Source organism: Trichophyton benhamiae, assembly GCF_000151125.1.
Source record: "Trichophyton benhamiae CBS 112371 chromosome Unknown contig00074.8, whole genome shotgun sequence".
NCBI lineage: Eukaryota > Fungi > Ascomycota > Eurotiomycetes > Onygenales > Arthrodermataceae > Trichophyton > Trichophyton benhamiae.
In genome coordinates, this window is record NW_003315102.1 from 311360 (window position 1) to 333065 (window position 21706).

Genomic DNA, 21706 nt, shown 5'->3' on the forward strand with positions numbered 1-21706 from the left:
TACCGCTCATTAGCACATGGGAATGATTTTCTTTTCTAAGGCTCGGAGTTTGGTGTTGTCATATCTGCACTGCAGTACTCGATTGTTTTCTTGTTCCCCTGTATCATACGTATACCATTTCAATGGGACTGATTTTCAAACCGGTTGATACAAAGATAATCTCTGAGAAGACAATTATAACCAAGCAAATTACACTAACCCGATATAAGCAAAGTATCACAACTTAGCTCTCTTCTGCGCCTCCATGACCTTACGCATGTGTTTCAGCTCCTCGCGCACAGAAAGATCCCGCAGTATCTCCTCACTTCCTCCACCAACGACATATACCCGAACATCACGACTGATGGCTTCGATTCTTGATCCCTTGCCAGCCTTGTTATACCCTGCTCCGCCCATGATCTGCTGGGCTTCCCTACACACCTTCTCCAAGCAGCGTGTGCTCATCACCTTGAGCAGGGCAGTCATTCCTCCAATATCGATTTTCCGCCCAGTCTGCTCAGAGGTCTTGATGGTATATGCTAGCTGGTCCATGAATGCCTGGCAGGGCTCGATGAGCTGGCCCATCTTGCTGATTTTTGCCCTGATGACCTGGTTAGCCAGTAGGGGTTTGCCGAACGTCTCTCGGACCGTAGAGTATCTGAAGGCATCTTCTACGCATACGCGAGAGAGCCTGATGCAGGCACTGGCCAGGCTGAGCCGCTCTGGGTTGAAGTCTATGTAGTCTACATGTTAGCCCTGACAAGGGGTCCGTCCGTTTGTTCATAAAAGAAGTGCATGGGTACGAAGAGAGTCCTTACTTGACATGATATATTTGAATCCTTCGTTTTCCTTGCCGATTAGATTCTCGACGGGTACTTCTACGTCGTCGAATTCCAGGAAAGTAGAGCCACTTGCGTGGACGCCGGAGTTGAACATCCGCCGTCTGGTGACCCCCTCTGCGGTCAAGGGGATGATGAGAAAGGATATACCGCCATGGCCTGGCCCGCCGGTCCTGACGGCTGCAGTGCAGTAGTCCGCCCAGATCCCGTTGGTGATCCATTTCTTTGCTCCGTTGACAATGTAGTGGCTGCCGACCTTCTTTGCCACGGTCTTGATCCCAGAGACATCAGAACCGGCTGGAGGGCGTTTATTTCAGTAATCGCTCTATATAACTTATGGCATATGTAGTTCATATAGCGTACCGTCTGGCTCGGTGACTCCTAGACAGAATCGTATCTCCCCACGAGCAACTCTAGGAAGATACTCCAGCTTCTGCTGCTCGGTTCCAAAGTTCATGATAGGGGGGCAGCCGATGCTATTGCCCCCGTTTAGACCCCAGACAGGCCCGCTGTATCCGACTCTGGCAGTTCGACCTGCATTAGTATTTATACAAATCCAAGGATACTCTGGTGATTAACTGGTTAGTTACCTGTTCAGCTCATCCGCCACGATGAGGGTGTGGAAGATGTCCCATTCTCCCGGTGCAATGCCGGCTGGCAGGCTGATGCCACCCATGTACTCGGGCTTGGATCTGTCTATGATGCAGAAGCCATTCTTCGCAAACCTCCTGACGGTCTAGAATGAGTGTGTTTCCCCGTTAGACATGCTTATAAAAGGGTATATATATATATATAAGGCGGCCGACGAGGACGAACTTCATCTGGAACGAAGCCCTGCTCTTCCCACTCGTGGGCATAGGGCATCAGCTCCATCTCGACATAGTCTCGGACAAACGCGCGCAGCTTCCTGTGAGACTCATCGTGGTAAGGCGAGCAGTCGCGGGAATACCACTGCGGCTCAGCGTAGGGGACGGGAGAGCCAAAGGGAGCAGCCATGTTGCTCGTCCAGTGCTGGAAGTATGTGACAGCCAGCTAACTATCTAGTCGCTGGATATTTAGTTAACTAGTTATAGATCATGCAGGTTGACCAGGTAGCAGCCGTTTCACCATCTTGACCCTCGGCTTTCGTATACCTCCGCATTCTTCGAGGATTCTCGTATCAAACAACCTACTTAGAGCAACAAACAACTAGATAAAAGAGTCTCGAACCTGGCTCAACGGTAAGGAGGGAAATAAAGATAGCCGCCCCTTGTGCTAGTTTTATGTCATGGTCTTGCTTGTCAGTCAGTTATTTGTCCGGCAAAGAAGTGTTAAGGAGCCAACTGTCTATGGATGGTGGAGTCTACATATTAAAAATTTGATATTATTGATAATTATTATACTGCACAAGAGAAGCAGATGACAGTTAACTATAGCTACCTCGTAGACCCCTTACTGTTATAACCACTGCAGTCTGTCAATACTCACAGCTTCGACGGCTTCCACACTGGCCGCCGCTTCTCCTTGAACGCCTGCATGCCCTCAATGGCATTCTCCCCCAGCATCAGCTTCTTTGCATAGGTGTCCCATATCAGCGTCGAGGCATGCTCCACGCTCGCTGTCTCCCAGCCCTGCCTGACGCCGGCGCGGTTGACGATGATGCTGTCGGGGCTCATGGCAGCTATCCCGCTGGCCATCTTGACGGCCTCCTTGACCAGGTCGTCTGCCGGCACCACCTTCTGCACAATACCCCATTCCTTGGCCTCCTGCGCGGACAGGGTGTAGGTCAGCAGCGCCAGCAGCATTGCTCGCTGCAGGGTGAGGATGCGGGCCAGCCTGGGCAGGCCGCCGCAGAGGGCCCCTGTGCCGCGAGCAGAGTCGGGCAGCTTGAAGTCGGCGTGTTCGGCAGCAATGACGAGGTCGCTGTTGAGCACGATCTCGAAGCCGCCGCCGTGTGCGTGGCCGTTGATGGCTGCTATTATGGGTTTCTTGCCGGAGCGGCGAGTGAGTCCCGCAAAGCCGGTGGGAGGATAGTTGACTGCCTTTGCGAGGGCGAGTTCATCGAGTTTCTCTATCTCCAGGCGATCTAAGGGTATACATTAGATGTCAGTATATATATATGTGTGTGTGTGTGTCTGTAGATATAATATAGATATAGGGGGTAAGGGGTGCGAACCCTTGATGTCCATGCCGGAGCAAAAGGCCTTCTTGCCAGCACCGGTGATGATGCCGACTCGTCTGATAGAGCGGTTAGAGGAGCTGCCGTCTCATGGCCATGGCCGCGGGTAGGAAAGCTCTCACATCTGCGGTTCCTCGTCCATCCAGTCCCAGAGCCGGTCCATCTCCCACGCGGCCTCGAAGGAGAGCGAGTTCATCTGCGCCGGGCGGTTGATGGTCGCCAGCAGCACGTAGGGCGCCGGGAAGGTGAGCGTCACGCAGCTCAGCGGCGGCGGCTGGGTATCAAGAGACACCATCCTGACGGTCCTGGCAGGCTGTCCAGCTCCTCGACCGACGCAGGATGGTGGTCAAGCTGTGCGGCGGCGGTGATGCTAGTTATCTGGCTGTGGAGACGGCGAGGCAGCCCGACATGCTACGTAGTTATATGGATGGTTAATTAACTAATAACTAACGGGTTCACAGCAGGCGGTCGTGGCTACTTATATATAGCCATAGAACGACCAAAGACCTCCCTGGCGATGGCTTGACGCTTGCTTCGTATTTGATTCTTCCCGAGCAGCTGCTAACTCGGCAACTAGTTCGTGAGCATCGAGATCCCAGGGCGTCTATCACCGCGCCGGGGGGCCAGCTAAGACTGCAATCTCACAGCCAACAGCCAACAGCCAACAGCAAAACAACAGCAACAGCTCGGCCTCTCCTTCGACAAAGACGTGAGCATGTGAAAGACGACCGTTGCAGCTGCAGGGAAGACGCAGTTCGTCCTTGGGCTCGTCCAGGGATCAGGGGCTCATCCTGATAGTTATATGTCTCTCAGCTGAGCTATAATATCGCCGACCAGATTATAATCTCGACCTCCTCCTCCTCTCGATCTCTCAGGGGGACTCGTATTGCATCGGCAAGACCTACGGATACGAAGAGCTACAGATATCAAGGAGACTGCGACGAACAGCGGCCTGAGATGGCAAACGAACGAGGAGGAAGAAAAAGACTGCCATCTGGCCACCCCAAGACAGCCCTCCCTTCTTTCAGTTCCCGTCTGATCGGCAGCGGGCCGTTCTTAAGTATTATTAAATGGATACATCCCGGATGCAGGAGTGGGCAGGTGAGGCTGCTGGTCGATGCAAGATGCAAGGCGTGGGAGTGAGATCCTGGCCTGGTATGCGTTTACGTCTGACGAGATGCTTCTCATGGCGAGATGCTTGCTGTCAATAATGGCAGGCCGAGGATAAGCCGGACTGCTGCTGTCCTATCTCTCTATCATTGCATTGACTGGGCAACTATATGCAGGGTCAGAGATAGTCTTTGATACTCTCAGGCCCATGGGGGTTCCTGCGTCGGTTGATAACACTAGTGTACTCCGTACTGCACCGCGCAGTCGCGTGGTCAGGAGAGACTATCGAGGACATCCCTATGCTGATCCGGGGGATGTCTCTGATTGATCTCATTATCTTGCTGTCAGGCTAGGTCGATGCAGCATTACGGAGTCTGGAGTATAGATTGAAGGACGAGTGGGACCTTGAATGACGCCTCTGCTCTTCCAGAGTGCTTTCTAGTCAAGGGCTCGTTACGAGATGGACTAACAGACGGAGCTGTCGATTAGTTGCTGCTAACTATTTGGCTGTCTTCCGGTAAAGAATATATACACATATCTGTCCAACAAGCAATAAACAGGACGTACGAGCGAGATACTTCAGTAAGTACATCTACCTACCTGTCTAAAAATTAAATTGTATTGGGATGCCGAGGCCCAGCAGTTAACTATCTAGATAGTCATAGGGAGTTCAACGTCATCCTGTCCGCCACCAACGCCGCTGGGCGAAGACAAGGCAAGTTTATAAAGACGTCCTCTGTTAGCCATGGAATTTGCTAACTCTCACTGTAGAATTGGAAAGGCTGCATCCTGCAAGAAGGAACCAGAGAGGAGCTTTCAGGAATGGTGCCCGCAGCAGACATCATGGCTGTCGACGAGACAAAACGGCTCGTGGGTAACAGGGCAGGGTTGGGGATTCTCCAAACCCTGGAGTCCATGCAGCAGCGTTTGACCTCCATCGAGCAGGAGCTCAAGCAGCTCCGCGAAGAGACCAGGCAGTTCCGCGAAGAGGCCAAGCAATACCGCGAAGAGGCCAAGCAATACCGCGAAGGGGCCAGGCAGTTCCGCGAAGAGGCCAGGCAGTTCCATAAAGAGGCCAGGCAGGACCATGGAGTCACTTATGAACACCATATCAGAACCTGGATGTTGCTTCGGGGGCCCATCTATAAGTCTCGCGGTAGGTGCAACGCGATGGCCCCCGGCGGTCCTCGTAGATCTCGACATTCTGCGATTCCTTGCAAATAATGATGCCTTTCAGTTTGCTATATGGGCTGGCGTGTTCGAGCTGATATACGGCATACCGTACGGCCATGGCAAGCTCATCTCTCGCCGGTCAAAGGTGGTGCGACTGGTGAACGCCCGCGCCGACCTCACACTACTCGACAGTAAGAATACCGAAGACCTGCGAAAGTGCAACGCCATTATCAAGTTCTGGAAGACTGCCATCGACAGCGAGTACGATCCCGAAGGGATTTTCAGGATTCCAGCTGTTGCGGACATGTATGATAGTCTTATGCGTCCGTTGAAATAAGATTTGCTTCTTTTCTATAACCTAGCTAGTTCACTAGTTAACTATTAGTTCGCTATTATTAGGAGCATCAGTCAACTACTTAGCTACAGCGACATTGAACCAGCCGTCAATTGCACTGAGCAGTCCAGGCCGTCACGATGGCCACCAGGAGCGTCCTCAGACGGGCCTTGCTCTACGGTAAGTCGCAGCCAGCATCCGCCAGATCAGCCAGCCAGCCAGAATTCAGAACAGAAGAACTAACCGCCGGCTGTCCGTAACCAGTCCCCGGCTCCTCGCAGCGCATGCTCGACAAGTCCCGAATGCTCTCCGTCGACTGCATCGCCTACGACCTCGAGGACAGCGTCACCCCCTCGAAGAAAGCAGAAGCCCGCCGCCTGGTGCGCGCCGCTCTCGACCTGCCCTCGCCCGCCGGCGTCAGGGAGCGGGCCGTACGCATCAACTCTGTCGGCAGCGGGCTGGCCCTGGCCGACCTGACCGAAGTGGTGAGCCATCCACCTACGCCTGCACCTACGCCTTCAGCTTCACCTTCAACCAATCCATAGTCATCTCGCAGCTGGTAGCTAACGGCGTCTCAGCTCAAATCTCCCAACCTCTCGACGCTGGTAGTCCCCAAAGTCGACTCTGCTTCAGACCTCACCTTCATATCGGACGTGATATCCCATACGTCCTCCTCCACAAAGCAGATATCAATACTGGCTCTGGTGGAAAGCGCAAAGGCAATAACCAATCTCTCGCAAATATGCACCGCTACGCCCCTCCTGTCCGGCCTGATCTTCGCCGCCGAAGACTTCGCGCTCGACCTGAGCATAACCCGTACCCCGTCGCTGAGTGAATTCCTCTATGCAAGAAGCGCCATCGTTACGGCTGCCAGAGCCCACGAGCTACCCTCCGCAATTGACCTGGTCTGCACATCGTACAAGCAAGACGGTGGCATTGACGGTATGTCGGTGTTAGAAGAGGAGAGTCGATCCGGCAAGAGGCTGGGCTTCAATGGGAAGCAGTGCATCCACCCTACGCAGGTTGAGAGGGTGCAGGGGATTTTTGGACCGGAGGAGAAGGAAGTCGAGTGGGCTGTGAGGGTTGTTATTGCGGACGAGAAGGCTGCGAGGCAAGGGAGGGGAGCCTGGACGTTGGACGGGAAGATGATTGATGTCCCTGTTGCAGAGAAGGCGAGGGCGATTGTGAGGAAGGCTGAGGCCTGTGGGATTGATGTCGAGAGTGTCAAGGGCCGGTGGAAGCATCAGGAGCCCGAATAGATGTATGTAGGGTTATATATATGTTTAACGATGTCTACGATGTGACGTTCTTCTTTTTATGGTAGATACGGTAAAGAAACTACTAAACGTAGATGGATATTGAAATCAAAGTCAATTCACTTGCATGATCTAAGGCTCTCTCTAAACTGGAAAAGTTGAGCTCGATGATTCAAAGGAAAACAGCTCGAGAGCGAAGTTATGTCGTCTTATCATGGAGACAGAAAAGGAAAAAAAAGGAGGGCACAGAAAGAAAGATCAGAGAAACTCCGTCTAAATCCTGGGGGGGAAACCGGACAGCAAAAGTGTCGGGTAGACGGACCATCGATTAAAAGAAGTAGTAGTTGTAGTGTTGGAATGTACACGAGTAGTCGGTCTGCGTGGTGGAAGGTAACATCCCCTGTTTCTCTGTCTGCTGTGCAAAAATGGTCATTCATGTACGGGCATGCTTGCGTCTTTCGTTAAAAAACATCTCGTTCGTTAAAAATGTAGGTAGCGTCGGCCTGGCTACTTGTTGAAAAGAAGAAAGGAGGTAAGAAAAAGATAATGGCGTAAGGCATCAACGTGAAACTGAGCGGCTGCCTCTCATGGTTGTCAGGCTGATGGTCATCGCGGTCATCATGCCTTGGTTGCAGCGCCGTCTCGCTTCAGCAGCTGAATCTTGCCCATCTTGAGGACGGGACCAGGCTCAGGAGACGAAGAGGATGCCTCTGCTGCAGTTACGCTTCCGTCCTCGTCGCCGGTGTCATCTCTGGCAGGGGTTGCATCAGTAGTAGCCGCGCTAGCTGCGGCAGCAGCAGCGGCGGCGGCGGCAGCAACGGCCTTGCTGATCTCTCCGGTGGGTTTGTCGGTGCTCTGACTCTGGCTCTGGGTCTGAGACTGGGCCTTTGAGATGGCAGGGGAAGTGGGAGAAGGCGAGTCTCGACCACTGTTGGCGGTAGCCGTAGGGTTGATTCCGATCACAAAGGCAACGAAACCACCACGTTCGCCGGGCACGCTGAAGTCGCGGAACACATAGCTGTGCTCCGTCAGCCAGCCCTTGACGGCTTTGCCGACCTTGTCCTTGCCATTCTTGCTGTGATGGCCACTTCCGGTGATGACGTAGAGAAAATGCTCCCGCAGCTGGGAGCTCTCCTTGAGGATGTTGTCGAGGTACGCGATCGCCTCGGTCGGGACTAGACCGTGCAAGTCAACGTAGAACTCGTCGTCGTTGTCGGCAATGCGCTTACGGCCCTCTTCGAAGAGCAGCCGGGCAGCCTCTCGGTGGCAACGACGCATAGCGTCGTTTTCGGCCTGGCCCCGGAGCGACAGAGCCTTAGCGGCCCGCGCATCATTACGGTTCCAGGCCTGCGCAGCACTATAAGGAGGTCAGTATACGTTCAGATAGAAGTGAGAGAGGAGAGGGCTACCTTTGGAGGAACTTGTTCCTCACGTTCCCGTGGGTGATGGCATCCACACGGTACTTCAAGTAAGGCTGCGTCCACTCGACGCCGGTTTCGAGCCAGGGGATGTGCTTGGGCGACGGGATGGCCTGGGCCTCCGCGCTGATCTCTCTGGTGGTGCCACTGGCAGAGGATCTAGCACCCTTCTGAGCTCCCTTCTTCGCGGAAGGAGACATGCGAACCGCATCGGCTAATGATGTGCCGGACGCGTCTCTGGCCTTGGTGACCTCTCGATGCTGCGTACCACGTTTGCCGTGGTGTTTCTTGCCGGGACGACTGTTGAGAGCCTGAAGCGTCGGAAACGCCTCAGGGTCGTCCACTGCGGGAGCAGAGGTGGCTGGCTGCTCGCGGCTCTGGTGTTTACTCCCAGGCCGCGAGTGAGAGCGCGTAGCCGACGGGTTCAGCATGTTCTTGTTCTTGATACTGCTCGATGAGCCGGGCCGCATCTGAGGGCTGCCGGCCATGAACTGCATCTGGCTGCGGTGATGCCACTGGTCGGCGGTGATGCTGTTGGAAGTCGTGGCTGCGGATGAAGATGTAGACGGAGGCTGGAGCGGAGGAAAGGCCTCGTAGTTGTCCTGCAGCGGGTAGAGGCTGGTCTGTTGCTGCTGTTGATGCTGCTGTTGATGCTGATGCTGATGCTGGGCAGCAGCGGCGGCGGCATTGTTCGCAGAGTAACCAGCAACGCTCAGGTTGTCACTTCCAAGGCTCATGCTGCCTATCAAAGAGGATGGATCATGGGAAAAGGGGCATGAGTCTCCTGCAAGACAGTTGCCCATCAGCCAGTATCTAATGCATGAATTAGCATGGACTCTTAACAATAGACAGCAACAGACAGCAACAGACAATAATAGACAATAAATAGACAATAAATAGATAAAGAACAAGACATACTTGCAAACATGGCTGGTGAGGTCATGGCTAAACCGACAGTCCATACGCAGACACTGGCCGGTAGATAACCAATATTTGCAGACCACAGGAGTGCGCGCAGAGGTAGACGGAGTAACTGGCCGTGCAGGGTCCATGGCTGTAGACTTGCCTATCAGGACGCGGCCTTCATTGCTGGAAGAGAGAGACGGGGTCTCCAGGTGGTGCTGACCATGGCCGTGGTTACTACTACTATGGTGGCTGTGGTGGTCCTGTTCAGTCAGGGATGCAATTGTGGCTCCCAGGTCATATCCGTTGGCCTCGAGGGCATGCTCGATCTCCTCGTTCGTCTTGCGCTCGCCCAGCACCGATCTGAGGATATCGTAGGGGCTCATGTCCGGCGGCGCAACCCATTCTGGAGCAGCGGCACTGAGGCCCGTGGAGGAAGCGGTGCTTTTTGCATCTTCGTTGACCAGCCAATCGACGTTGTCACTGCCGAGATCACCGTATATCTCGGGGGCAGGACCACGCTCTGAGAAGGAATAAGTATTGAGATTGGGGCTGTGCGGGATGGGCAGCACCTTTCCCAGGCGCGGAGACGGGCGAGGCGAGGTGAAGGGAGACGCCGTCAGGGACCTGGGCGCGCGAGGGAATCCCCCACGGGGTACGGGGAAGCCAGACTGGGCAACGGGGCTGGACCCGGTGTGCGAAGGGGAGGAGAGCGGCGTCGCTGAGCGAGCCATCTGCCACGGCGCGGGCGAGGAGCGGCGAATGACCGTGTGCCGGACGGGGGGCTGCGAGGCATCGGCCATGGAGGAGCTGCGGTGCCGCCAGAGGACGTCGAGCACCGCGTTCTCGAGGGCGGAGCCGGCCAGGGACGACTGGTCGCGCAGGAAGGCCTCCAGCTTCTCGGCCTTTTCCTCCTCGTTGTCGTCCTCATTGTTCAGGATGTGCAGGCACAGCTTGTACGTTTCTTCAGACACCATGGCGAGGGTCTCGTCGCCGTCGGCCGGCCGTTTGCAATGAAAGGAGGAAAAGGGCGGGGTGTTTCAAGAAGAGTTTCTATAGAGCTCGCGGGAACGAAGATGGCAGCAGGACAAGAAGCAGCCGGCAGCAGAGACAGGCGGCGGACTGCAGGGCTATCACGAGCAGTGCAGCAGGACCATCATGAGCTGGACTGGACGCGAGAGAGAGAGAGGCTGCTGGATCGAGGGAGCAAAGGGGCTCTTCACACGGGGGCTGAAACGAGAGTGAGCAGAGGATCCTGGCAGCTGGGGCGACTGGCAAGCATTGCTGGGGACCTACCAGGAGCTGGACGGCAGCTGGACGAGGAGCAGACGCGCAGGAGACACTGTGACGGCCGCGCGGGCTGGTGGTGGAAGCTGGAGTCGAGAAGCTGAAGTCGAGAAGTTGAAGAAGTTGAAGTTGAAGTTGAAGAAGTTGTAAGGTGAAGATGCGGCTGGCGAGGGAGGCAGCGAGCTAACTAGCTAAATATAAGGAGGCCAGCCAGCAGCAACACAGGACAGAGTGAGAGAAGCAGCACACCAGAAGTGAGCCTGTCCTCCTGGCTCCTCCTGGCTGTTTGTCTTTTCTGTCTATCTCTGCTCTCCTGCTGCTATCTAGATCTACAGCTGCTGACCGGCCAGGCGTTGCTACTTCTTGAGCCTGCACCAGCGCCGCAGAGGATGGACAGTGTTATTCATTCTGTCTATTCAGTGTCTATAGTGATAAAATACTGAGATCCGGACTCTCTCTCTCTCTCTCTCTCCCCCTCTCTCTTATAACTATCACTATCATGGCCTTCGTTGCTGTCTATCAAATGAACCCCTTAAAGGTCTAGGCCAGATGGAGCCCCCTTTGTGGCTGTGCAGGCATAGGAATCTTGTGAAAAAGCTCGCAGATGCACTTCTGCAGCCATCTGATATGTATCTATCCGTCTATATCTGTCTATATTATTACCCTCTATCCATCTATACATTGCTTGTATCTGTATCTGTATCTGTAGTGCTACGTGGGATGGGATGAGCAGCCATGGAGCCCCCGTCACCAGCTGGACGGCCGCAGCGCTTCTCTGCAGCGTCCTCGTCCACCGTCTCGCGGCCGGCCCCGTCGAGCTCTGCTCCGAGATCCTCTGCTGGCTGGCCCTGCCGGCGCTCTTCAGGGCTGCAGGACGGTCCCTGGGCTCGCGGGCTCGCTCCTCGAGGGCTGGGACTGGCCCCCTGAGCCTGCGATACTCGCCCCAGCGCTCCTCTTCGTCCCTCTCTGTCTGGACGGCCGCCCTTTGCATAGTCCTCTCCTGTCTCTTCAGAGCTGAGATCCGTCTGCTAGCGTTCTTCGTGAGTCCCTGAATGCATCTCTAATACCCTGTGTCTGCCTCTATATCCTATCTCTATGCTGTTACGTTCAAGGGAAGACTGACAGGAGCAGCCGGCGTTGACTCCCTTGCTTCTGCTCGCTCAGCGACACTTTGGCTCTTCCACTTCTTTTGCTTCCTCTTCTTCTTCTTCTTCTGCTTCTGCTGCTGCTTCTTCTTCCTGGCTGTTTTACCCCCTGGCAAATACACTATGGGGCACTTTGCTGGTGGCTGTCTTGTTCATCATCACCCTGTCAGACTGGGACTTCAGGGGCCATGCCCTCTCGGCTCTCCCTGTCCTCGCCCTGTTTGGAGCCTACCTTACTTTCATGCCAAAGTCGGACAGGAAAAAGAAGGCTTCTCTGCTGCCAGACGTCAACGCTGAGGATGCCGTTCTTCCTGTCTCGCTGCGAGTTGTCCCGCTGCTGCTCGTCTCCCTCGGCGTGGAGGTTGTGCTCTTCGGCTGGCCGTCAGGGGGTGTCCTCGCCACTCTGATACTCGGCTTTGCAAAGTCTCTATCATGGTATTCAATCATCAAAGCAGTATGTTCACGGCTGCTGCTCCTCTTCCTTTCTTAATTGGTCATGTTTATGCTTACAATACACCCCAGGCTAGATATTCCTCCTGGTGCACGGCTGCTGCAACAGGCACCTTTGGCATCTTGTCAACCCTTAGCCCCTTTATGCAGTCCTCTGATACCAAGGCTCTGTCCCATGTAATAGCATCCCTCTTTGCCTTGGGCCAGACCATCCACACGCTCCCAAGGCACGTCTCAAACAAGTCGGCTCTCTGGATCTTCTCCCTGGTCTCTTTGGGTCCGTTCATGGCCAATATCATCGCCATCAAGTCCGCATACTCCTCACAGCTTGCTACCTACAGCAAGCATCCCGTCGAGACACTCATCCACAGGGGTACGAAAGACTTTGAAGAGCTTCTCGGCAGACAGTCTCAAAATTATACTGCTGCTCATGCCGAATATCAGCGGCGATACGGCATTGAGCCACCTCCAGGGTTCGAGGCATGGTACAACTTTGCCAGATCTCACCAATCCCCCATCATCGATGACTTTGATATGATACACACTGCCGTATCTCCATTTCGAAGACTGAGCGGCAAACAAGTACTTGAAACCATGGACCGCGCCCAGAGCACTGCTGACAGCGAACTTTGGCGCTGCACTTTTCACGGCACTAGAGCTAAGACTCAGTGTCACCATCCAAGCCGCTCCTTTGACAGACACATACAGCTGCTGTTTGATACCCTGCTGAAAGATGTACCGGGCGCCCTCCCAGATGTCAAGTTCCTCGTCAACCACTTGGACGAACCGAGAGTTATTGTCCCTCCGGGCAAAAAGGAGGTTGACGGCACTCAGTTCAAATTGACCAATCTGTCGAGACAGCCAGCTTGGGAGCCTATCACCAAGAATTGTCACTCTGAGGACAGCCATTCAGGCAACAGAGTGGAAACATACGGTCTTCCTTTCGTCACAAACCGAACAGAGGACATGAACCCATGTACCCATCCTGAATACGCTACTATGAACGGTCTCTTTATGAGTCCAACCTCTCTCCGTCTGTTCGAGGGGCTGGTACCCATCTTATCAACAGGCTCCCCACTCACCATGGGTGACATCTTATTCCCTAGTCCCGCCTACATTGAATCCGAATTTCAGTACGACGGCAAAAATGACGTTGAATGGCACAAGAAACGCAACAACCTCTACTGGGCGGGCTCCACAACCGGTGCATTTGCACAGACAGGCTCCTGGAAACACTTCCACCGCCAAAGATTCGTTACTCTCGCACAGAATCTGGAAACACGCAAACACAAGTGTATCCGCGAGACTAACGGCGTGATCAGCAGCGTCAAGTCATACTTCCTCAACACCAGGCTATACGACGTTGCCTTCACCAAAATATTCCAGTGCAAGACTACATACTGCAGAGAGCAAAGGACTTTCTTCCCTTCCAAGCCATGGGCAGACAAGGACAAAGCATTCCGTTCTCGGCTAGTCTTTGATATCGATGGTAATGCCATCAGTGGACGCTATTACAAGCTACTGGCCTCAAAATCAACGCCCTTGAAACAGACATTATTGCGGGAGTGGCATGACGACCGTCTAGTTCCATGGGTGCATTATATACCCGTTAGCCAGAGCATGGAGGAACTACCCGAGCTGGTTTCTTATCTTACTTCAACCGAGTCTGGACGTCGGCGTGCAAAGGAGGTTGCTGACCAGGGCCGGGAATGGTTTTCACGGGCGTTTAGGGGGGTGGATATGACTATTTATATATACCGATTACTTTTGGAGTTGGCAAGGCTACAGGATCCTGAAAGACAGGCATCTTAAGCGCATTTTGATGTTAATTGTTAATTTTGAGTACTTTGCTGATACTGGCCTTAGAAATGGATACTTTTATATGCAGGAAGAAGTTATAAACTACTTTATCGAGGCGAAAGTGATGGACGCCTTTTAACAATCACAGTGCTTGTCTTGGTTCCTGGATGGATCAGCTCGTATTCAACAAAAACTGGTGAGCTGGAATTTAATTACGTGGCGAGCCAAACTGTTTCTTGAAGCTGTTTGACAATGGTATAGGTTCCCCTTTGACCCTTTAGGAGCTGACCAAGGGAGATACGAGGCAGCATCCTGGATGCTACGAAGTGCTTGACATCAACTACCTTACCGCCTGCTCTGACAGCTTTGATAGCTAGCTTAAATAGTGTTAGAGCCAGTGTTTGGTCAGCGTCTCAGATATGTGATGGGCCGTCGCCGCCACCCCCTGCGCCATTTCACTTAGGCACCAGACGGCCGATCGGTGACCAGCATATACAGATAAATAGCCATAGTATTGCCTGCTGTCTTGCAGGCCATCATTATTCATCATTCCTACGCCTATTTATCTGCTTTTCTAGTGCCCAGCTAGACGTTGAGGCATTCGTTTTGCTGCTCCGTTGTGTCTTAAGAGCTTCTGAGAGGTTATGACGCCCTTGTTCGATATCTAGTTAACACTAATACCAACGCTCAAACGACCCCCTTACGCACGCCGAAATGGTAGGAATACCAGAAACGAAGTCTTCTAATAGGCCTGGTAATGGTGAAATTCAATTGTATCAATTTCATTGGACAAAGCTCCCAGATACCTCCAGGTTGCAGCCACTGGGAGGCGTTCCAATATTGACGGATAAGAAAGATATCAAACGCTGGATGACGCACGTTATAAGAATGCTACGGACCCAATGCCTAGGCTACTTAATCGACGGCTCAATTACAACGCCGCCAGATAACGAGGCACATCTTGAACGATATAAATTAGCAGATGCCTACGTTACTCAGTGGATGACGAAACAGATATCTTACAAACTCTATAAACGGGTAAAGAACACCAATCTACCGATAGACACGGCGCAGAACCTATACAACTCCATTAGACAGACAATGCTGAAGACGTCACCAGCCGAGATAAGGAGGCGCTGGAAGACGTGGGTTACACTAGAAAGAGCGAACTTTGCAACCATTCCGCAATACATTGACGGACTACTAAAGTCCTATGAGAACCTGACAGACACGGGATATCCAGCCCCACCAATTGAGGCCGTCTACCGCCTCTTCTACGCTATCAGGGACGAGATGCCTCTCTGTGCCAACGACATCATTAACAAAATTGATGACATCAAACCAACAGAGGTCACGAAGGAACACCTCTTAGAGGCCTGCGCAAGGACCAGAGCAAGAGCTCAAGAGAGGTACTCACTACCTAGGTAACCGCATCAGGACGCGGCCCGGCCCGGCCATATCGAGTACGGCGGACTACCTAAAATGGACCATCGGGTCAAAATTCGGTTTTTAGATACCTAATTCTAAATAACACTTTTATGAGCTTGTTACCCCACTGTGCAGGCTACCAACGTTTTGACATCCAGCGTTCCGTTATACTATCAAGTCTGCAAGCCTATACAATGTGCTCACATATCAAATAATTTATCAACACAATACTCGCTAAATGTCATTGCTTATTGGCCATCGAGGGAAAGTCTCCGAGCACAAAGAATCTTTGGCTTGGTTCAATAACTAGTCGATCTGGGTTTCAGAACGTACGTTGCTTAACCGCGGCATTGAGGCAGAGAGCCTTGTCCTGGGACTTAAAGAAAGGGCACAGGGCAATAAGAAATACCTGGTACACAGAAAAGGGTTTATATCGATGGATTTATAGTCATAGCTCTAGTGTATCTTCCTTGAAAGGGTATGATAGTTGATCTTTGCAGTCGAAGTACAAAATATTGGATGGTTTCTGTTCAAAAATCAAACTGGGGGAGTTATGAGGTTGAAATTGAAAAAGGCCATGATTGGCTGAATTATTAACTTTTTATTAGCTGGATCCTGGATCCAAGGGATAGCAGCCAATGAGAGGCTGTTAATTAGCTAATTTTAGCAACCCTACAAACAAGCTATTCTTAACCTTATTTACTCCCTATTTCAGCCAATGAGCGTGAACTTGCCGTCAACAAAAGGTTGCTGTGCCATCTATGACGTAGACCTGTTTATATAAATATCAAGCCGAGTGCCCCCAAAGCCAGAGCAGTGAAATCACTCGAAGTGGGAAGGACGGGAAGCTATCGGTTATAAGGATCTCCTACAGAGCTTTATGCTACCTGAGAGACACAATGCCGTCAACCAAACATCCAGGGGCTTCTGACCTCGAAATACTCAACGAGCCCGACTGGACGCGAACACATAGTCACCGTGTTGGGACTCGAGGTCGTGATGCTCGGTTCATGGGCGTAACCCACAGAGGGGATGAGTATCATGATGAGCTTGAGGAAGTAGATGAAAAAATCCAAGAGCTACGTGAGAAAGTAGCCAGGGGAGAACTGGTCACCGTTCGTGACATTATGATCGACCAAAAGGTTTTATAACCACACTCAGCTTTATGTCATGCTAGCACCGGGTTAACCTTGTTGGCATTTAATTGGGGCTAATTATAGGCAGGATTTCCATTTGGAACGGCCTGAGGTGCACCCTGACTACTGGCGATATGTTCTCCATACCACAGAGAGCTTCATTAAGTATGGCCAACCATGGCCTATAAACCGGAAGACGGAGTCCGAGGAAAAGGGAAAGGTGACTGAGGCAGGCAAAAGAGAGCCAGAGAAAGAGAAGTCAAAACCCACATCGGAAGAAGAGGCTCTCTTAGAGTTCTTACGGCATGAACAACAGCACCGTTCGTCTATGCAGGTTAATGATGGGAAGGGGAGCTGTCCAATTCGTGATGAGACTCCTGAGAAAATCGATGAAGCGGATCAGTTTTCTCCAGACAATTGGATTCCTCGTAGTGACAAATTGATACGCCTGACAGGCAAGCATCCGATGAATGCGGAACCCGACCTCACTACTCTTTTTGAGGCTGGAATTATTACTCCTTCCCCCATTCATTATGTCCGCAACCACGGAGCCGTTCCACATCTACTATGGGAGAACCATGAACTAGAGGTTACTACTGACAAACATGTGATTTATTCGATGGATAACCTTAAGCTGTCCTTCGAAAGTGTTAATATACCCGTCTTCCTGGCCTGTGACGGGAGTCGCAGAAAAGAACTGAATATGATCAAAAGAACTCGAGCGTTCAATTTCACCGGTGCCTCTGCGAGTTGTTCGTACTGGAAGGGAGTTCTCCTTCGCGATGTTCTATTGGACGCAGGGGTTGAAAATCTTATGAAGAAGAAACCCAACGAAAGGCTATGGGTAAACTATGAGGGAGCAGACGAACTTAGTGAAGGCAAGTATGCCACCTGTGTCCCACTTGAATACGTCATGGATCCTATCAATGATGTGATGCTTGCGTACGAAATGAATGATCATCCCATTCCACCGGATCATGGTTACCCTCTGCGATTAATACTCCCTGGTTGGGTGGGAGCACGATCTATCAAGTGGCTGGCCAAAGTATGGATAACTGAAAATGAGAATGATAGCCATTATCATATCTACGACAATAGGCAGCTTCCAAGTTTTATAACGAACACGGAATCTGAGATAGCACAATTGATGTACCATCATCCTAGCACTATATGTAACGAGCAGATGCTGAATTCTATCATCGTGAAACCAGCTCAGGGTGAACAAATTGACCTAGTTGACGTCAAAAAGGGAACGATGTATAGGGTCATGGGGTTTGCCTACAGTGGAAGCGGAGACGAGATTGATAAGGTAGAGATTAGTCTAAACGGTGGAGAGACTTGGCTGTACTGTTCTCGCAAAGTGAGCCCCGTTCCCTCTTCTTTTATAGATATCAACAGCTAATATTCATAATCAAATAGTACCCGGATAAGCCAATTCGACATGGCAAAAAGTTCTGGACCTGGTTGCACTGGCATATCGACTTAGACATAACTAAGCTTATCCGTGCTCAAAGCATCCTAGTTCGAGCATTTGATTCACACAAGAACACGCAACCTCGAGAGCCAGTGTGGAATATCGCAGGGTGAGCAAAGCAAATGTCCCTTCAGAAGACTTTGCTTCGTTTATTGTCATATATATTGACAGCTTGACAGAATGATGAACAATTGTTGGTATGAAGTGAAGCCGGAGATATTTGATAACCCAGAAAATGAAGAAACTTATCTTCTCTTCCGGCACCCTGTTGACGCAGGGAGTGGGACGAGTGGCTGGAGAAAACCGTCCACAGAGGAGCAGATGGAAGAGATTAAACGCAATGCGAGTTCGCCTGAGAAACAATTTACTCGACAAGAGATTGAAAAACATCATACGGAGACTGACTGTTGGATCGTTGTAAATGGTAATGTGTATGATGCCACGAAAGTCCTCAGCTGGCACCCAGGTGGTAAAGGAGCAATCATGGCTCATGCTGGGATTGTGCATTGGGATACGACGGAGGAATTCGGCAGCATACATGACAATTATGCCCAAGATAAGCTCAAGGGTATTTCCCCTCCCAAAGATCGAGGTGTGTATTCCTAGGACTCGCTTCTAATGGCATATAGAATGCATTCTAGGGAAGGTCACGCAGAAAGCAATGGATCATATGATGAAAGACACGGAACAGAAGAAAAATGAACGGCTGAAGTTGAGAGATAGAGACTCTAAGGTTGCCTTAGATAATCATAGGTATGACCCATCACACACCTACGTCGGGACCATTTATATTAATAGTCAACCTTTAGGTGGGTTCAAGCCAGGCTTGTCTCGAAAAAGGCCCTCTCTGCAGATACTAGGAGGTATACGTTTAAGCTTCCATCTCAAGCTACAGAGCTTGGTCTAGAAACTGGTCAGCACGTCCAAGTTGGGTTCCATTTCAAGGATAGCCTTGTTGTTCGCCCCTATACCCCTGTCCATCCTATCTTAAATGAGGAGTATGATGGGACATTTGACCTGGTTGTAAAGACGTACTTCCCAAATAAAGACCAGCCAGGTGGTACAATGAGCAACATCCTTGACTGTCTCCGCGACGGTGAAGAAGTTGAAGTTAAGGGCCCGTCAGGCGAAATAAGGTATCACGGTAACGGCTGTTTCAGTGTCGATGGCAAAGAGTATAATTTCGACAACGTCTCCCTCATACTGGGCGGATCTGGGGTCACTCCTGGCTACCAGGTGATCACAAAAATCCTGAGAAACGGCAATGACAAGACGAAGATTAGAGTCATAGATGGAAATAAGACGGAAAATGATATCCTGCTACGACAAGATCTAGATGAGTTCTCTCAGAAACATGGAGATCAATTTGAAATCGTGCACGTCCTTTCTAATCCCAGCAGCGACTGGAAGGGGCTAAAAGGTCATGTCAACGACGACATCATCAGGAAGCATTCTTTTGAACCAGGTAAGAAGAACGTCGTTCTGCTCTGCGGGCCGCCTGCAATGATACAGAAAGCTGTGTTGCCTGCTTTGACGAAATGGGGGTATAAAGAGGATGAGAATCTGTTTGGATTCTAGGCTTGTTGCTCGACATAGGATAACCATGCTCTCAGGACCTGCATAACATCCAACTTCTGTGCAAGTGAGGTATTATTATATAGTTTCTCGGTTTTGGCAATATAACTATTGAGAAGGTATAATGACATAGCTATCAATATCAACGTTAAAATCATCCGAGTAACCGCCAGTATGGCTTTATTCTGGCTTGACTACTGATTCTTGAGAATCAGCTAGTTGGCCTGACTTCTCGTAGGCAGGTGGTCACACGAATTACTAGCGGAAGCCCCTGAGCTGCCCTGGAAACTAGCAGGGCAGTTAATCCCCTAGAACTCACTGGCGTGGAAACGGAAACATGGAGCGAACGACTTGGGGTTCCGAGTTTTCAGGAAGCGCTGTTGGGGACGCACGTAGCAGATGTAGTCCATTAGTAGCTAGCTAGCAGCCACTGGCCTTGTGATTAACATCGGGATAGTTATTCGAAACATGTCAGTATCCTCTTCATGAGTTGGTTGACGGTGTTTTTGCTGTTCTGCGATCTCCGTCGCACCTACGGCTCTTGGAAACCATGTCACGTGTTGCATATCCCCCCTAACTAGTTATAATAGTTAGCTAACAAGTCCTTCAGGGCAAAGAGACATCGTGACATCGCCGGCCAGTGAATTGCATGTTTGGATAACGGCGAGGTGTGATACTCAGCCCCGGTTTCGATCTCGCCGAGTCTATCCTGTACCTTGCACAAGGCGGGCTTCGCCATCACGATCGATGCGGCTCACGCGACCACCATGAGGCTGCCCCGGTACTTCTACAGGAGGCTGCGCCGGCTCCCGGTCGCCATGGCCTTAGTGGCCATTCTATGGAGCTTTGCTGAAGTTCTCTGGGTCGAGCAGGCTCTCGTCTACCAGCTCCAGTCTGAGCCTAGTTCGCTGGGAGACGAGAAGATATACATCACTGGGATACATTGGAACAACGAAAAAATACTGCGGGAAGCATGGATACCTGCCCTTGTTGAATTGGTCCAGGCCATCGGTCGAGATAACGTCTTTGTCAGTCTTCATGAAAGCGGTAGCTGGGACGACTCAAAGGGCCAGCTACGTTATCTGGACGCAGTGCTTGCTCAAAATAATATCCCGAGAAGAATACTGCTCAATGATACAACGCATCTCGATGAAATTAGCAAGCCCCCTGCTAGCTCGGGCTGGATTGAAACTCCGACTGGCCAGACCGAGCTGCGTCGGATACCATACCTCGCCAACTTGCGCAACTCAGTCATGGAACCGCTGTATGAATTGAAGGAGGCTGGCATTGTTTTTGACAAAGTTCTATTCTTGAATGATGTGGTGTTTAATGTGAGGATCTCTCCTCATATATCCGTTTCTTACCTACTAACGTACCTATAGACTTTGGATATCCGCAGACTGCTATCAACTAGAGGAGGTAGATTTGCAGCAGCATGTTCTCTTGACTTCTCAAAACCTCCAAAATTCTACGACACATTTGCTCTTCGGGATTCTGAAGGCCACGACCAGCTCATGCAAACATGGCCTTACTTTAGATCCCGGGTATCCCGACGGGCGATCAAGTATAGCGAACCTATCCCTGTAAAGAGTTGCTGGAATGGAGCAGGTTAGTGATTTTATCACCCAATGTAACAGTGTCTTGTGTGAAATCCAAGCTAACACTGCATTATTCAGTGGCGATGGACTCTTCTCCATTTTACCAGGATCCTCCATTGAAATTCAGAGGTATCTCCGATGGCCTTGCAAAGTCACACCTTGAAGGATCGGAATGCTGTTTGATTCACGCAGATAACCCCTTGTCAGACAACAAGGGTGTATGGCTAAACCCAAACGTGCGGGTGGGATACAATATCCCTGCGTATACTGCAGTTAACCCAGAGAAAATGTCATGGCTTTCGACCTCTTCTATTCTTAGCGGTCTATGGAAAAACCGGATCTTGCGATGGTTCACGACTCCATGGTTCACAGAGTATACAGTTCGGAAACGACTATCCCAGTACCAAAGAGAAGGCCCTGGAGACACGGAGGCTGGCTCCTTCTGCCTTATTAATGAAATGCAAGTTCTTGTAGCCAACGGCTGGGCTCACCGATAGAAATCCGATATTAGAGACGGTAGCAGTATGCATCTAGACGGGAGGTGGTTGGTTTTGTCTTAACATTTTTCGCATTTAGGGCAGCATTTATACCCTGGAACCATGCTCAGCACCCTGCCCCGTTAATCAGGACTAGGCACGGAGGA

General features: G+C 51.3%; 8 protein-coding genes across 8 annotated transcripts; 5 read left to right on the plus strand and 3 right to left on the minus strand.

Annotated features, from left to right (window-relative positions):
* Positions 1-216: 216 nt before the first annotated feature.
* On the minus strand, positions 217-1814 carry ARB_00113 (uncharacterized protein; the record flags this gene model as incomplete). The annotated part of the gene is made up of 5 exons (XM_003013620.1): positions 217-713; positions 798-1115; positions 1182-1294; positions 1409-1554; positions 1635-1814. 5 exons carry the CDS (start codon positions 1812-1814, stop codon positions 217-219), a joined length of 1254 nt encoding a protein of 417 aa, XP_003013666.1.
* A 467-nt stretch (positions 1815-2281) lies between these two features.
* Positions 2282-3271, minus strand: ARB_00114 (enoyl-CoA hydratase/isomerase family protein; the record flags this gene model as incomplete). Its single annotated transcript, XM_003013621.1, has 3 exons — positions 2282-2883; positions 2974-3035; positions 3099-3271. The coding sequence occupies 3 exons, from the start codon at positions 3269-3271 to the stop codon at positions 2282-2284; spliced, it is 837 nt and encodes a 278-aa protein (XP_003013667.1).
* A 1637-nt stretch (positions 3272-4908) lies between these two features.
* ARB_00115 (uncharacterized protein) lies at positions 4909-6852 on the plus strand (the record flags this gene model as incomplete). Its single annotated transcript, XM_003013622.1, has 5 exons — positions 4909-5242; positions 5280-5565; positions 5745-5773; positions 5858-6078; positions 6157-6852. The coding sequence occupies 5 exons, from the start codon at positions 4909-4911 to the stop codon at positions 6850-6852; spliced, it is 1566 nt and encodes a 521-aa protein (XP_003013668.1).
* A 615-nt stretch (positions 6853-7467) lies between these two features.
* On the minus strand, positions 7468-10147 carry ARB_00116 (uncharacterized protein; the record flags this gene model as incomplete). Its single annotated transcript, XM_003013623.1, has 3 exons — positions 7468-8206; positions 8259-9080; positions 9186-10147. The coding sequence occupies 3 exons, from the start codon at positions 10145-10147 to the stop codon at positions 7468-7470; spliced, it is 2523 nt and encodes an 840-aa protein (XP_003013669.1).
* A 1035-nt stretch (positions 10148-11182) lies between these two features.
* ARB_00117 (uncharacterized protein) lies at positions 11183-13864 on the plus strand (the record flags this gene model as incomplete). The annotated part of the gene is made up of 3 exons (XM_003013624.1): positions 11183-11497; positions 11583-12056; positions 12125-13864. The coding sequence occupies 3 exons, from the start codon at positions 11183-11185 to the stop codon at positions 13862-13864; spliced, it is 2529 nt and encodes an 842-aa protein (XP_003013670.1).
* Positions 13865-16179: 2315 nt separating this feature from the next.
* On the plus strand, positions 16180-17818 carry ARB_00118 (uncharacterized protein; the record flags this gene model as incomplete). Its single annotated transcript, XM_003013625.1, has 2 exons — positions 16180-16395; positions 16505-17818. The coding sequence occupies 2 exons, from the start codon at positions 16180-16182 to the stop codon at positions 17816-17818; spliced, it is 1530 nt and encodes a 509-aa protein (XP_003013671.1).
* A 252-nt stretch (positions 17819-18070) lies between these two features.
* On the plus strand, positions 18071-19468 carry ARB_00119 (uncharacterized protein; the record flags this gene model as incomplete). Its single annotated transcript, XM_003013626.1, has 3 exons — positions 18071-18482; positions 18520-18643; positions 18700-19468. 3 exons carry the CDS (start codon positions 18071-18073, stop codon positions 19466-19468), a joined length of 1305 nt encoding a protein of 434 aa, XP_003013672.1.
* Positions 19469-20283: 815 nt separating this feature from the next.
* Positions 20284-21560, plus strand: ARB_00120 (uncharacterized protein; the record flags this gene model as incomplete). Its single annotated transcript, XM_003013627.1, has 3 exons — positions 20284-20796; positions 20848-21073; positions 21142-21560. 3 exons carry the CDS (start codon positions 20284-20286, stop codon positions 21558-21560), a joined length of 1158 nt encoding a protein of 385 aa, XP_003013673.1.
* Positions 21561-21706: the final 146 nt, after the last annotated feature.